The sequence below is a fragment of the Equus caballus genome, chromosome 29 (assembly GCF_041296265.1).
Source record: "Equus caballus isolate H_3958 breed thoroughbred chromosome 29, TB-T2T, whole genome shotgun sequence".
Lineage (NCBI taxonomy): Eukaryota > Metazoa > Chordata > Mammalia > Perissodactyla > Equidae > Equus > Equus caballus.
Genome location: NC_091712.1, coordinates 33087024 through 33099935, shown reverse-complemented (window position 1 = coordinate 33099935; position 12912 = coordinate 33087024). Strand labels below are relative to the sequence as shown.

The 12912-nt window shown below is 46.3% G+C and overlaps 1 protein-coding gene and 1 long non-coding RNA gene across 6 annotated transcripts in view; one reads left to right on the top strand and one right to left on the bottom strand.

Annotated features, from left to right (window-relative positions):
- LOC138921448 (uncharacterized) overlaps positions 1 to 7555 on the bottom strand; it is a 64613-nt gene extending 57058 nt beyond the window's left edge. The window contains exon 1 of the long non-coding RNA XR_011434028.1: positions 7409 to 7555. This is a non-coding gene — a long non-coding RNA (uncharacterized lncRNA). The remainder of the gene's footprint in view (positions 1 to 7408) is intronic.
- A 1951-nt stretch (positions 7556 to 9506) lies between these two features.
- The window catches only part of OPTN (optineurin), a 34646-nt gene continuing 31240 nt past the window's right edge, over positions 9507 to 12912 (top strand). For 2 of the 5 annotated variants that reach the window (XR_011434024.1, XM_005606922.4), the window contains exons 1-2: positions 9507 to 9735; positions 12565 to 12741. Coding sequence is in view for 3 of the 5 variants with exons in the window: in XM_005606922.4 (XP_005606979.1) it covers positions 12576 to 12741 (166 nt within the window). In the remaining 2 variants the exon portion in view is untranslated. Of the gene's footprint in view, positions 9889 to 11550; positions 11665 to 12564; positions 12742 to 12912 lie in introns of all 5 variants that reach the window. The other 3 variants (XR_011434025.1, XM_070255348.1, XM_023632236.2) reach the window with 2 other exon arrangements.

Here is a 12912-nt window from a genome sequence, read left to right as displayed (position 1 = left end):
ACACAGAACATCTAGAAGAACTTACAACTATACACAACTATGTACTAGGGCTCTGGTTGGGGGGGGGGGGGCGGGTAAAGGAAGAAAAATGGAGGAAGATTGGCAGCAGATGATAGCTTAGGGTGAATCTTCCCCTGGAAAAAAAACAACAAAAAAAAAGGGACACAGCTGGAGCCATTGAAGTGGAATAAGTTTAAAAAGCAAAAAGACTTAAGGCAATTATTTTTGAGATTTGGGGAGTTATGGATAAAACTCCCAATCTCTACAAAAGGCTCCTACAATGAGCATCAAGAGGTTTACCACTAGCATTCAGGTTTCTCTCCAGAGCTGTGGTCCAGGAAGTCAGAAGTTGCAGCTGCCACCCAGAGGTTGGTAAATTCAGAAAACCACTGCCGTGGTCACAGATGCCCACAGCTCCAGGCTGAGAACAGAGGAACTCCTAGCCTCTGTGACACGGGGAAAGCTTTTAAGGGGGTATGGGCAGTGCTGACATTATCTGGCAGCCTCTGTGGCCCTCTCCCTCCTCCACACCCACCCCTGCTCCTCTCCCCATCAAGAATCAACAACAGGGGTTGGCCCTGTGGCCAAGTTGTTAAGTTCACGTGTTCCACTTCTGCGGCCCAGGGTTTCACAAGTCTGGATCCTGGGCACAGACCTAGTACCGCTCATCATGCCATGCTGAGGCAGCATCCCACATAGCAGAACCAGAAGGACCTACAACTAGAATATGCAACTACGTACTGGGGGCGCTTTGGGGAGAAGAAGAAGAAGAAGGAAAAAAGAAAGATTGGCAAGAGATGTCAGCTCAGGGCCAATCTTTAAAAAAAAAAAAAAAAAGAATCAACAACAGGGCACCCAGTTACAGATGGCCAGATGGAAGGCCTGCAAACCAGCACAAGAGGGTCAGGACCCTGGAAGTGGGAAGGGTGAGACAAGAGCACAGAAGGGTTATGGGCGATGGGAGGGTAAAAGGAGGTCCAAAGGGAAAGGGGCTTTCTTCCCTATCATAAGATGGTGGCTACATTGGAGCAAGAAGTATAGTCTGGGGCCACTGGAGAAAGTGCAGCAGGGAGCTAGCTGTATGGAGCAGAGGGGCCATCGCTACAACTCGCCTTGTGAACTCTATAATGGGCTGGAATGTACTGCTGGAAACTGAGGGTAAGATTTATATGTTCTTCCAGACTTTCTGGGTGTGCTCGCGTTAAGACTGTCTGGGCAAGGGCTATACTGCTCCCTCCGTCTCGTGGTAACATTGTAGGCTGAAGAGCTACATAAAATGATCAAATCAGGGCTCTGCCAGTAGATACAGGGAGTTTGGGTGAATTAGAAAAAGGAGTTGCTTCCCTGGGAAGACATGGCCCCAACCAAAGCACATGGCTTGGTGAGTACAGTGCCAGCTCCACTTCAGCCTGCAATCATCCCCATAGCCAAGCACAACTGTGCAGTGAGCAGCCTGCACAACCGTACACAGCAGCCTCAATCAAATCCTAGCAAAGCTAAACCACACTAAACTCACGTTAGAGAATTTATTATATGCAGAATGTTTGGGCAGTCTTATTCACCATTTAGTCATTTTTTATTAATGGTGGTTCCTAGTTACCATAAAAAGACCCAACAATTTGGAAATAGTGTTGAGAAGGATAGAAGGATTCACATGCTGCTCCAAAGATTGAAAGATTCTAATTCCACAGGAGAGATATAAATCTTAGAATGAATGAAGGGGAAGCATGCATTGAGCAAACCAATGTTTATAAACAGAAGAAGGAGCACCCTAAGATGATATCTCCTAAAATCCAGAGGAGTCAGACAACTACAATTAGCACAAGACTTCAAGTAGGATGAATCATACTGAGAAATGGGTTTTTGATCTTGAAAGTTGACATGAGAACCAGGGATGAGAACTAAGCCGCAGATCTGCCAGAGATGACATATTACAAATAATCGAAGCCACCAAGGGAATATATTGAGACAGGTTGCCTCTCACCTGCCCGCCCTTGTCTCCAAAAACTTAGGCAAAAGAAGCAAGTGAGGCATTAAGGGGCATCCAGGAGACAAGATGGGAAGGAGGGAAGCATTTTTTCAGTTAACGGAACATTGAGGTATATGTAGAATTAGGTTTAGAACAAATTTTCTCCTCAGATTCTCCAGAGTCTGATTCATTTCAAGAAATACACGGCTGACCACATAAATTATGTTGTGGAGCTTAGAAATAATGGTCACCTCCTCAGAAGGTCATTTTTACATAATAAGTTTATTTAACATTTATGAACACATTTAATCATACAAAGACAAGAAGACAATTTACTGTTACTGTTTATTCTTCTGAAGTCGATGGGAATTGCTTGACTGAAATCTCCAAATCCTAAACCTACTTTTCCCGTCCTTCTGACGGCTCCATGGCCTTTGACACTGTCAATGAGCCGCTTCTTCTCTACCCTTTTCCTCCCTTTCCTTCTGGAACACGCACAGTTTCATTTTTCCCTCTATGGCTCCTCCCTTTGTTTCCTCTTCAACTTTCTGTTTCCTTTGAGCCCTTCTTAAATTGGAAGAATTCTCTAGAATTCAGCCCTCATAGAGGAGATTTCTGAGGATGACTCTTAAGGCCATATTTTCAAGCCTAATCTTTCTGCTGAGGTTCAGACCCATTTTCCCAAAGGATTATGGATGTCAAGCACACGTGTCCCACAGGTACTCCACATTCCTCAGACAGGACTAGTCATCTTCTCGCCAACGCTGCTGTCCATCCTGTGTTTTCCATCTCAGCTAATGGTCCTACCGTTACCCAGAGCAGAAATTCTTATCTTCCACAACTCTCTTCTCACCTGTCACATCCAATCATCCCGAAATTCTGTCTACTCCCCCTCTATAGAAGCTCCCAAACTTCTCCCTCTTTTCATGATAGAGTCAAACATATGATAGTTTCTTGTAGGTGAGATGAAATCTCCTTATATGTCTGATTTCAAGCTTACTGGGATGGGGCCGGCCTAGTGGTGCAGTGGTTAAGTGCGCACGTCCCGCTTTGGCAGCCCAGGGTTCGCTGGTTCGGATCGCGGGTGCGGACATGGCACCACTTGGCACACCATGCTGTGGTAGGCATCCCACTTATAAAGTGGAGGAAGATGGGCATGGATGTTAGCTCAGGGCCAGGCTTCCTCAGCAAAAAGAGGAGGACTGGCAGCAGATGTTAGCTTGGGGCTAATCTTCCTCAAAAAAAAAAAAAAAAAACTTACTGGGAAAGGCCTAACCTTAAAAAAAAATTTTTCCCTGCTGGTGAATCCCTGAAATTCCTTTAACAGACAAAGCTTTTATCACAAAATTAGAAATAATCCTAAATGCAAAAGGCTGGAAAGGTAACACCCTAGACTGAAAGCACACCAAATTGTCACTGCTGTGTCATATAGCCTTCCAGTGGGAAGGGTTGATGGGACAAAGAGAGAGTGAAGGTGCTAAATTAGAGGGTGGGGGATAAGAGCAGGGAAGAAAGGGTCCTAGGGCAGAGAGTAGTCGCTGGGTGGCATTTCAGCAACACACAAAGAAAGTACACTTGAGCCAAACAAGCCAGAATCAACTAAAATATACTTTTTCCCTAAAGGTGAATAAAAACATTTACAAGGATGGGAGCCAAGGTAGACAGGAAACCATTTTATAAAAAGATTCACAGAGACTCTCCCCTTGTTTCTATAATAAACAGAACGGAGCAGTTTCCCAGAATTATAATAAGACCCCATGAATGGGAAGGCTCTAAATTTATGTGAGATCTCCGAAATTCGTGCAGTAGGAAATGCTGCCTGAGCACTTGCGAGTTCGCAAACAGACCTTCCTCTTGGAGTTTTCACAGCCAGCTCTTCAAAACTTGGCCCCCATCGCCATGCTAGTCCACGAAGATCTAAGGGTCTCTGTAAGAAGTGTATTTTGGCTGAGACTTTTTTCCCACCTCCCGGGGTCGGATCAAGTTAACTTAGTGAGAATTGCTTTATGTGACTTCTGCATTGGAACAACTCTTGTGTAATCTAAGTTATTTTCTCCCTTAGTTCCCAATGGAACCAGAAAGAGGAATGGATGAGGTCAGGAATAACAATGGGGTAATTAGTCGCAAAATTTAAAGCTATATCAGCTGGAGAATTGAACCATGGACCTTAGGAAAGAAAGAAGTGTGCTCCCAGCATGCAGTTGTGAAGATCTGAGGAGACAAGCCCCAGAGAAAGCTGTGTTACTACTCACCAGGGCATCAGGTCTATAAATTTAATAACTGTCTACTGGCCTCAGATGAGGGGAACAGGAACTCTGTCCATGAAAAAAGAAAAGGGTTACTGTAGCTTGGTGAGAGGAACACTGAGTTTTTGTGGGTATGAAAGGCCACAGGCAATCCAGCTAAGGCAGGTTTACTATAGTCTGTTGGAAAGCCATTTATAAATATATTTCTTCATGAAAACAGGGGACTTGTAGCTTTTCAAATTGCAAAATCATCTATGACAATTTAACTAGCCAAGCATGATGTTAGCCTCTACAGAAGTACGATGGTTCATTTTATGTGGCAACCTCTTTGGGCCACAGGGTGTCCAGATATTTGGTCAAACATTAACCTGGGTGTTTCTGTGAGGCTGTTTTCAGATGAGTTTAACATTTAAATGAAGACTGCGTAAAGCAGATGACCCTGCATAACGTGGGTGGGCCTCATCCAATCAGTTGAAGGCCTGAATAGAACTGGAGGCTGACCCTCCCCCAAAGAAGAGGCAATTCCCCCTGCCTGACAGCTTTGAGCTGGAGCACTGGTTTTTTCCTGCCTTCAGATTCAGACGGAAACATCCTCTTCCTGGGTCTCGAACCTACTGGCCTTAGGACTGGAGCTACACCAGCGGATTTCCTGGGTCTCCAGCTTGCCGACTGAAGCTCCTGGAACTTTTCAGCCTCCATAATCGCACGAGGCAATTCCTTATAATACATCTCTCTCTCTGTATATTTACATCCTACTGCTTCTGTTTCTCTGGAAAACCCTGATCAACTCAAGAAAGAAAAGCCTACACTGAAATTAAGGTAATTTGGCTCTAGTAAAATAGGATACCAAATATAATGAACCAAAAGGAATTCTCATTTTTTCAGAGCTGGGGAAACTAAGAGATCACCGCTGCCTCCTCTTGACCTCACCAATGAAGAGAGCAAGGCCCAGGGCACTCTGTCCCTTCCTGAGTTCTCAGGTCGAGCCCGGGGGGCCTGACAGCCACGCTCGTGTCCCCCACTCCATCATGCATTTCCACAGAGAAGTGAGACATCCCATTTTGGAAAAAATGAGTGAAATGGAAAAAAGATAAATCACCTGTGCTCCAACCCTGACAGATGAATTATTTAATCAGAAGCAAGAAACTATGTAGAAAATGAGACACCCAGGCCATTTCTCACTCCTCAGGTATCCAAAGAAGATAAAGGCAATGCTTTTCAGACCATGACCGAGAATTGCCGTGTCTTATAGTGATTATTTTCCCAATTCACTGGCTCTGGCTAATTAACAATTTAAGAGAAAATTTTGCTCCAGGAACTCACAACAGTTTTATAGCAAAACAAGGAAACAAGGATTTAACATTTAATCCATGCTCTGCTTTGACTTGATAGAAAAGGTGGCAGGGACTAAGGCAGTGTCTGTGTGTACATAGTGGAAAGGAGTAGGAAGGACTTAATCTGTAGTATTATTACTATGGTATTCTTATTTAATATTTACAGAGGACTTAAGGTCACCAAAGGATAAACACTCAACTCCTTCCTGATGAGTTGCGTCTCACAATTTAGAGACTTGGGACAAAGGAGAGGAAGGAAGAGCAGACCACACACACACACACACACACACACACACACACACACGCTGTGCTCTGGCTGTTCATAAACCAGAGCCATTGTTCCAAGGACTCAAGACAGCTAAGGCTGCTACAAATTAGCGGCAGGTTTGACCCTAATCCCAGAGCCTCACTCTGATGGAAGCCTCGACTACACATCTCACTCCTCATACTGGCAGATGCTGCAAAGCCAGATGCCAGTAAGAGGAAAACAACTGATTAGAGCCATATCCATGCACTTGTCAGAGTCCCCATTTCCAATTCTTTAGAGTGTATACCTAAGAGTGGAATTGCTGGATGCTATGGTAATCCTGTTTAACTTTCTGAGGAACCCATCCTCTGAATATTTGTAGCCAATGGTGAACTGAATCTAACTAAAACTGAAACAAAGCCCAGAGCCAGCTCATCTACAGAGTAGACTATTGACATGGCCACTGTACCGGTGGCCCCACAGAGGAAGAGGCATACCCTTTACCGGTCATAGTTATTATTTATTTCAGGCTCTAGTGTTCTTTTTGGTGGTGTTTTTGTAGCTCTATTGAGGTATAATTTACACACCACAAAATTCACCCATTGTGAGTGTACAATTCAGTGATTTTAATTATGCTGAGAGAGTTGCTCAATCCTTATTACAATCCAGTTTTAGAATATTTTCATCAAGCCCCAAAATTCCCTCAAGCTTGTATGTCATCAAAGCCACTCCAGGGACCCACAGGTCTGCCTTCTGTCTCTTTATATTTCTCTTTTCTGGACATTTAATGTATCCGGAATCATAGTATAGGTAGTCTTTTGGATCTAGTGGTTCAAGTATGAGTATTAGTCTGCTAGCTCAGATGTGCATAAAAATGTTACATATCTTTATTTTCTCTCCACCCAGCCCGTGCCCTAGGAGCAAGTATAGGGAAATCCACTTGCAGGCATCCCTGTAGCTTTGAGTGGAGACTCTCCTTCCCTATGGCCATGCAAAATCAAGAAGGGCTTTTGATACCCACTGGAGCTTGGGCCATTTATTGTTCAGTCTATTAACTTTGATGCTATTAACCTCATTATCCAACCTACAGGTTCTTTTAGGGAAAAAGCAGGTTTCTTTGTTATTTCCAGTGACAAGACTGGACTCCAGAATCTGCTGAAGCTGTGGGAGCAGATTCCCAAGGTCCAGTAAGCTGCATCACATAGCTATGCCCTTCCAAGAGCTTGCCATGTGTCCTGGCGCTGCAGCAGCTGAGGCCTGAGTCCTTGATGCTCATGGTACCACCAACCTTCACCCCTCTTCCACTCTGGAGGAGTCACCCTTCCCTCCAACTGCCGTGAAAGCCCTGCACCCCACCTGGGCTCCCTCCCCTCCCCTTCCAGGACCCCGGGAGTCAACAACGTCCTTAGCGAGACTGGACTTTCTCAAAAGACTAGAAAAAAGGTTGGTCTTCCAAGAGTCTCACCAATGCCCTTGAAATAGGAAACACAAAGGGACTGCCTGCCTTTTCCAAACAGAGGGGGTTAGGGAGGGGGTGGGGAGGAACACAGAGATCATGAAACAAATGACTGTCTCAATAAATACCCTACCACACTGCTTTGCATTCACTTACCACAAACCGCATCGGTGAACAGCTAAAAGCATGCTGTAATTTCAGTTTTCTTAGCTGCACTTAGATTCCATCTACTCCAGGAAATGTGAGAGGAAGGAGGAACCACCCTCGACTCTTCCGCTAAGACACAGAGCTGGCTCTAACGCTATAGCACCGCTAGCTTCGACAATAGCCACCCACTCTGTGCCCCAGGCAGTGTTCTGAGGGTTTCACAGCAGTATCCTTTTAACCCTCACAGTGACCTTAGGTAGTAGGTGCTGCAGATCCAGATCCCTTATTTAAAGCCTTTGGAGCAAGCTCTGTTTCAGAATTCAGAATTTTTTTGCACTTTAGCAAGGTAATACAATCCATGTAATTTATACAACTTAGCATTCCAAGAGAGTCTGCAGTAGATCTCACACAAACTAATTAATGTTCCTTCAATGAAACAAATAAATAACCACATCAAGTGGTCTAAATACTGTAAATAACTTTACATCAGTTTAGGTCATGTTTTGCCTCCAAATGAACTAAGAAATAAGAAAGGCTTTTGGTTCTCAGAACGTTTTGGATTTGGGACATGTATTATAGGCCCCATTTTACAGATAGAGAGAATGAGGCACAGCAAGATGAGGTAACTTGTCCAAGGTGACGTAGCTCAGAAGTGGTGGGGGTGCTCCACGCTTCAGAGGACTCCCGCCATGCTGAGAGCAAGTGGGTCAGGAGAAAACTACCTTGATCACTCTCTCTACCAGAAACTCACCCCCGACCTTCCCACTCCACAGCGTGGGCAGCCTTGTGTATGAAACCCCCTCCTCCTCCCGCCGCCCGCCTAATCCAGAGCTTCTCTGATACTCATTTTATCTCACCTAAATACGGTTTAAAATAGTAGAAGGAAGCCCCAGGCGCCCCTAACAGGCCCAAGAGGGACCCACGGGAATTGGGTGTGGGGGCAGGTACCGACTTGAGAACCCTCCCTGCCGTCCTCCAGGGGTGGCGTTAAAGGCCTGGGAGGGGGAGCCGGCGGCGCGGGGAAGCCGGCGAAGCCAATCTCGATACACATAGCAAAACTGAATCCTTCCGGGAAGCCAGGAGAGGGCGCGTCCGCCTTTTCCTATTTGCATGAGTTTTTTTTTTTTTTTTTTTTTTTCATTTTCCTCCAGCCAGTGAGCAGCGTGGATGCGCAACCACGTGCTGCGTATTCCCAAAGAGTTGAGCAGCGTCAGCCCCTTGGTTCGTAAACCAAGTTTTTACCCCCGTGTGAAGTCCTTCAAGGTCTTCCGCTCGAACGTGCTCCTAGCCTCTCTCTGTCGCAGCCCTCCTGGTACCCCGCCCTAATTTCTGTTTTCTTGTCTCGCACGAGGGTCTTGTTGCCGGCAGCACTGGCTGCACCGCCTTGGCCGACCTTGACCTGGCGATCAGACGCCTTTTGCGTCCCATGTCTGCGTCCTTGCTCATCCCTTCTCGCGGTGCTTAGGATGCAAACAAGGACAGTTCTCCCTCCTTCCTCGTCTTGTTTCCTCCCTTTTAATTCTACTAGTAATCCAGAGGCATCTTCCTTCCTGCGGTACAGTGGATCCACACGGCAGCGAAGACTGCTTCCCAGATACAGTCCACCTCAATCCAGTAATCCCACCTGCTTGGGGGCACTTGAAGCATCCAGGCGTCAACAGATGGCCTGATCCCTGGGAATGAGAGCCCAAGAAACATCCTGCCGACTTTTTGTTTTTAACGAGAGGTTTATTTTAAGGGCAAAATCGGGTGGAAAGCCATGCATGGTCAGTTAACTAAATCGAGGTGTAAGCCTTTTTAACAGAAATGGAGACTTCCTTCCAAGGACGCCTGGGACCGTCCTCCTCTTTCCGTGGGGCGCAGCGACCCCCTGTGGCTCTGGCCTTCGATAGGCACCCCCGCAAGAAAGACCGACTCTGCACACTTTGATTTTAATTAGTAATTTATTTTAATTAACGCTGTCCGTCACCGTAGCCACGTTGACACCTTGGCGCACCCCGCTTGGCCTGGCCTCCAGGCCTTGAACCTCAGGACCCGCGGCGTTGGGACTCTGCGGGCGGGGGCAGGAGTGAGGAGGGGCGGGGCCTGCGGAGGGCGGGGCGGAAGGGGGAGGTGGGCGGGGCCTGAGGAGGGGCGGGGCCCGGGAAATTCCCCGGCCTGGCACCGCGGTCAGCTGAGCAAGCGCTGGGCGGGGTCGCGAGGCAGCACGTCAGCTCTCGCTGTTCGCAAGCACCCTGGCCGATCCCCTAGTCTGCATCCGGGTCGGGAGCCCTCCCCCAGTGGGCGCGATGCCGAGGAAGCAGTGACCCCCGGAGAGGCCGGAGCGCGGGCGCTGGGTGAGCGGGGGCGGGGGGCTCCTTGTCTGCCCTGGAAGCTGTGCCTGCCTGCGCCTCTGAGGCTGTAGGATGTGGGTGGCGAGGGGTGGGGCGTCCCCTCCGGTGGGAGGGCTGCCCCTGGGGACTCTACAGGCGCCTGCCGATCCTGACCTGGTGAGAAAGGGCAGCGGGGGCGGCCATCCCAAAGCGTCCTTCCCCTGTTTTTCCGGCCTGGCTGGCCGCAGGTGACTTCCTCCGTAGGTCACGAAGGTGGTTTAAGGGTGACATCCTCCCGCAGGTTAGGAATGATTATACAGCCAGTTCCTCATTATAAGGGACGTGGTTAAGGGTACGCCTTTGGAAGACATAAAATCTACTCTAGCTTTATGAGATGGCCCAGGCACACCGAGGAACAAGTGACCTCTCTCTAAGGAGGTGGGATTACTGAACAGCTGAAAGGAATCTTCATAAACCGTTGTGTCTAGGAGAGCATGTGTGTATGTATGTGTTTTTGGGTGTGTGTATACATACGTAGAGATAGACACAGAGAGACAGAATATGAATATTTAATGAAGCTGAGAATCCCAAAGGAATTGGTTTTACTGTCGGAAGTGTGTGAGCTGGACACAGTAAACATCCTAGGAGAAAATGAAACCCGGGTTCAGGTCTGCCTTCTTGACCGGGAAAACTGTTGTGTGGAAGTGTATGCCACAGAAGTGTTGGAGAATGAAATGGAAACCCGAAGCTGTAAAACAGTAAGGCGGTGTTAGGGTATCAGAAACCTCGGGTCTGGTTAAGCCAGGCGGCACTATTAACAGAAGAATCCCCTTGGCTCTTTGCCCAGGGACAGAAGAGGGAGGGGGCCCTGGCTACCTCCCAGGATGTGCCCAGTTTGTAGTGGGCCCTGAGAAGAGGCCAGTGCCAGGGACTTCCCTGGAATGGGCTAGGCAGGGGAAGTCTGAATGTGGCCTTTAGAGAGAGGACAATCATTGGAGTCTTTAGGGGTGATTGATCAGTTTTTCTACTGGGCCAATTTTAGCCGTTCTTTGTATATTGTGTACGATATTTTAAAAGTAGCTTCTTTTTTGTAACTGACCTCAGGTTGCATATTATGCTATGGAATCCAACTAAACCCTCTAGAAAACGAAAATAAACTTTATTTTTGAAAGGAGTTGGTCATCGTATTACAGTAGTCCCCCCTTATCTGCCCAAGGTATGTTCCAGGACCCCCAGTGGATGCCTGAAACTGCGGATAGTCCCGAACCCTGTATATACTATGTTTTTTCCTATACATACCTATACATACATTAATTTATAAATTAGCCACAGTGAGAGATTAACAACAATAACTTCTCTTTGGCATATCCAGCATCACTACTCTTGCGCTTTGGGGCCACTATTAAATAAAATAAGGGTGACTAGAACACAAGCCCTGCAATAAGCCACAGTCATCTGATAACTGAGATGGCTGCTAAGTGACTAATGGGCGGGTAGCATATGCAGCCTGGATACAGTGGATAAAAGGATGATTCACATCCCAGGTGGGACAAAGCTGGAGGGTGTGAGATTTCATCACGCTACTCAGAAGAGTGAGCAATTTAAAACTTAGGAATTGTTTATTTCTGGAATTTTTCCTTTAATATTTTCAGACCATGGCTGACCGTGGGCACTGAAATGGTGGATAAGGGGGGGACTAGCGTATTGCCTTCTGTTGGTGTGGGGAAGACGTCCATGTGTTTGGTTGCATTTTAATATATGGGCGCTAAGAGAACGCCCATAGATGTTATGATACAGTGATATATCAGAGAGAGTGCACTTATCTTTCCTCCTCTACAGTGACTCTGCATTTCTTCATGAAAAGGCCTATCATCATCTTCATGAAGTGCGAAAAGGAACATTTGCCTATAGAATGTAGCCAGTCATGAGAAGAGATTTCTATTTGCCTGCGTGGTAGGCCATGGAGAAGTGGAGTTGGGATATAAGAGTCTATCTTCTTTATGTCCACATGGACCCCTTAGTAAAGTGGTATGCTTAAAATAGCCTCAGAATATGCAGTATCTAAGCAAGATTTCTTAGTGTTTTTAGTGTACTTTGCAAAATTATCTAATATCGAAGCCTAAGTATTCAGTAGCACCTTTATTGTGTAACAGGGTTGAGTTTTGGAATCATCCTTGATACTCAGTTGCGCCCCTTATTAAGTGACGATGGACAAGTTGTAAACCTCTGTAACTCAGCCCCATCACTTGTAAAATAGCTCTCTAGTTGAGTGTTAGTGAGGGTTAGAAACTGACAAGTCTGGTCCCGTGATTCAGACATTTTAAGTATCCAAAAATGTGTTAGTTCTCCCTTTCCTCTTAGCCAAAAATACAAGAAATAAAATATGGAGTGTTTTTTTTTTTTGATGGCATTATTGAGATATAATTCACGTACCATACAATTCACTCAAAATATGGAGATTTGAGCTTAAAGATTTGCGTGGGAAAATTAATTTAATGGTACTTTGCCCATGTCTACAAATATATATGGAAACCCTCTTGAATTCCTCGTATTAGGATTTCTGATCATCATATCATGCCCTTCATTTCCACCTCCATTTCCCAACTCCTCGCTGTACCCCTTTATACACCCATATACACAGACACACACATGCACACATATACACAGTGAAGCTAGGATATACTTTTTTTGTTTAAAAAGGAAGAATCAAAAATGTTCAAAATATAATTGGAGAGACAGTAGACAGCTTTTGGAATACTTATTAGCAATTGCTAGGAGATTTTTGCAAGACTCCTGGGGACCCCTTGCAGAGGAGGGGGCAGCTATATTTTCAGTTTTATGACTTTTCCATAGGAACTGCTGCCATGTCCCACCAACCACTTAGCTGCCTGACTGAAAAGGGGGACAGCCCCATTGAAACCACAGGAAATGGACCCCCCCATCTAGCTCACCCAAGCCTGGACACGTTCACACCAGAGGAGCTGCTGCAGCAGATGAAAGAGCTCCTAACTGAGAATCATCAGCTGAAAGGTGAGCAGCACCTGGCCCCATGTTTCTTCCTTCACCCCAGGGCCTTCAGGCACGTAATCCCTTTGTAATTAGGCTTATAGGTGAGGTGAGCTCCCTTCGCTCTATCTGGTTCCCTGGGGGGAGAAAGAGCACAGAATTTAGCTTTTAGTAAAGCTATAACTGTTTCCGTTG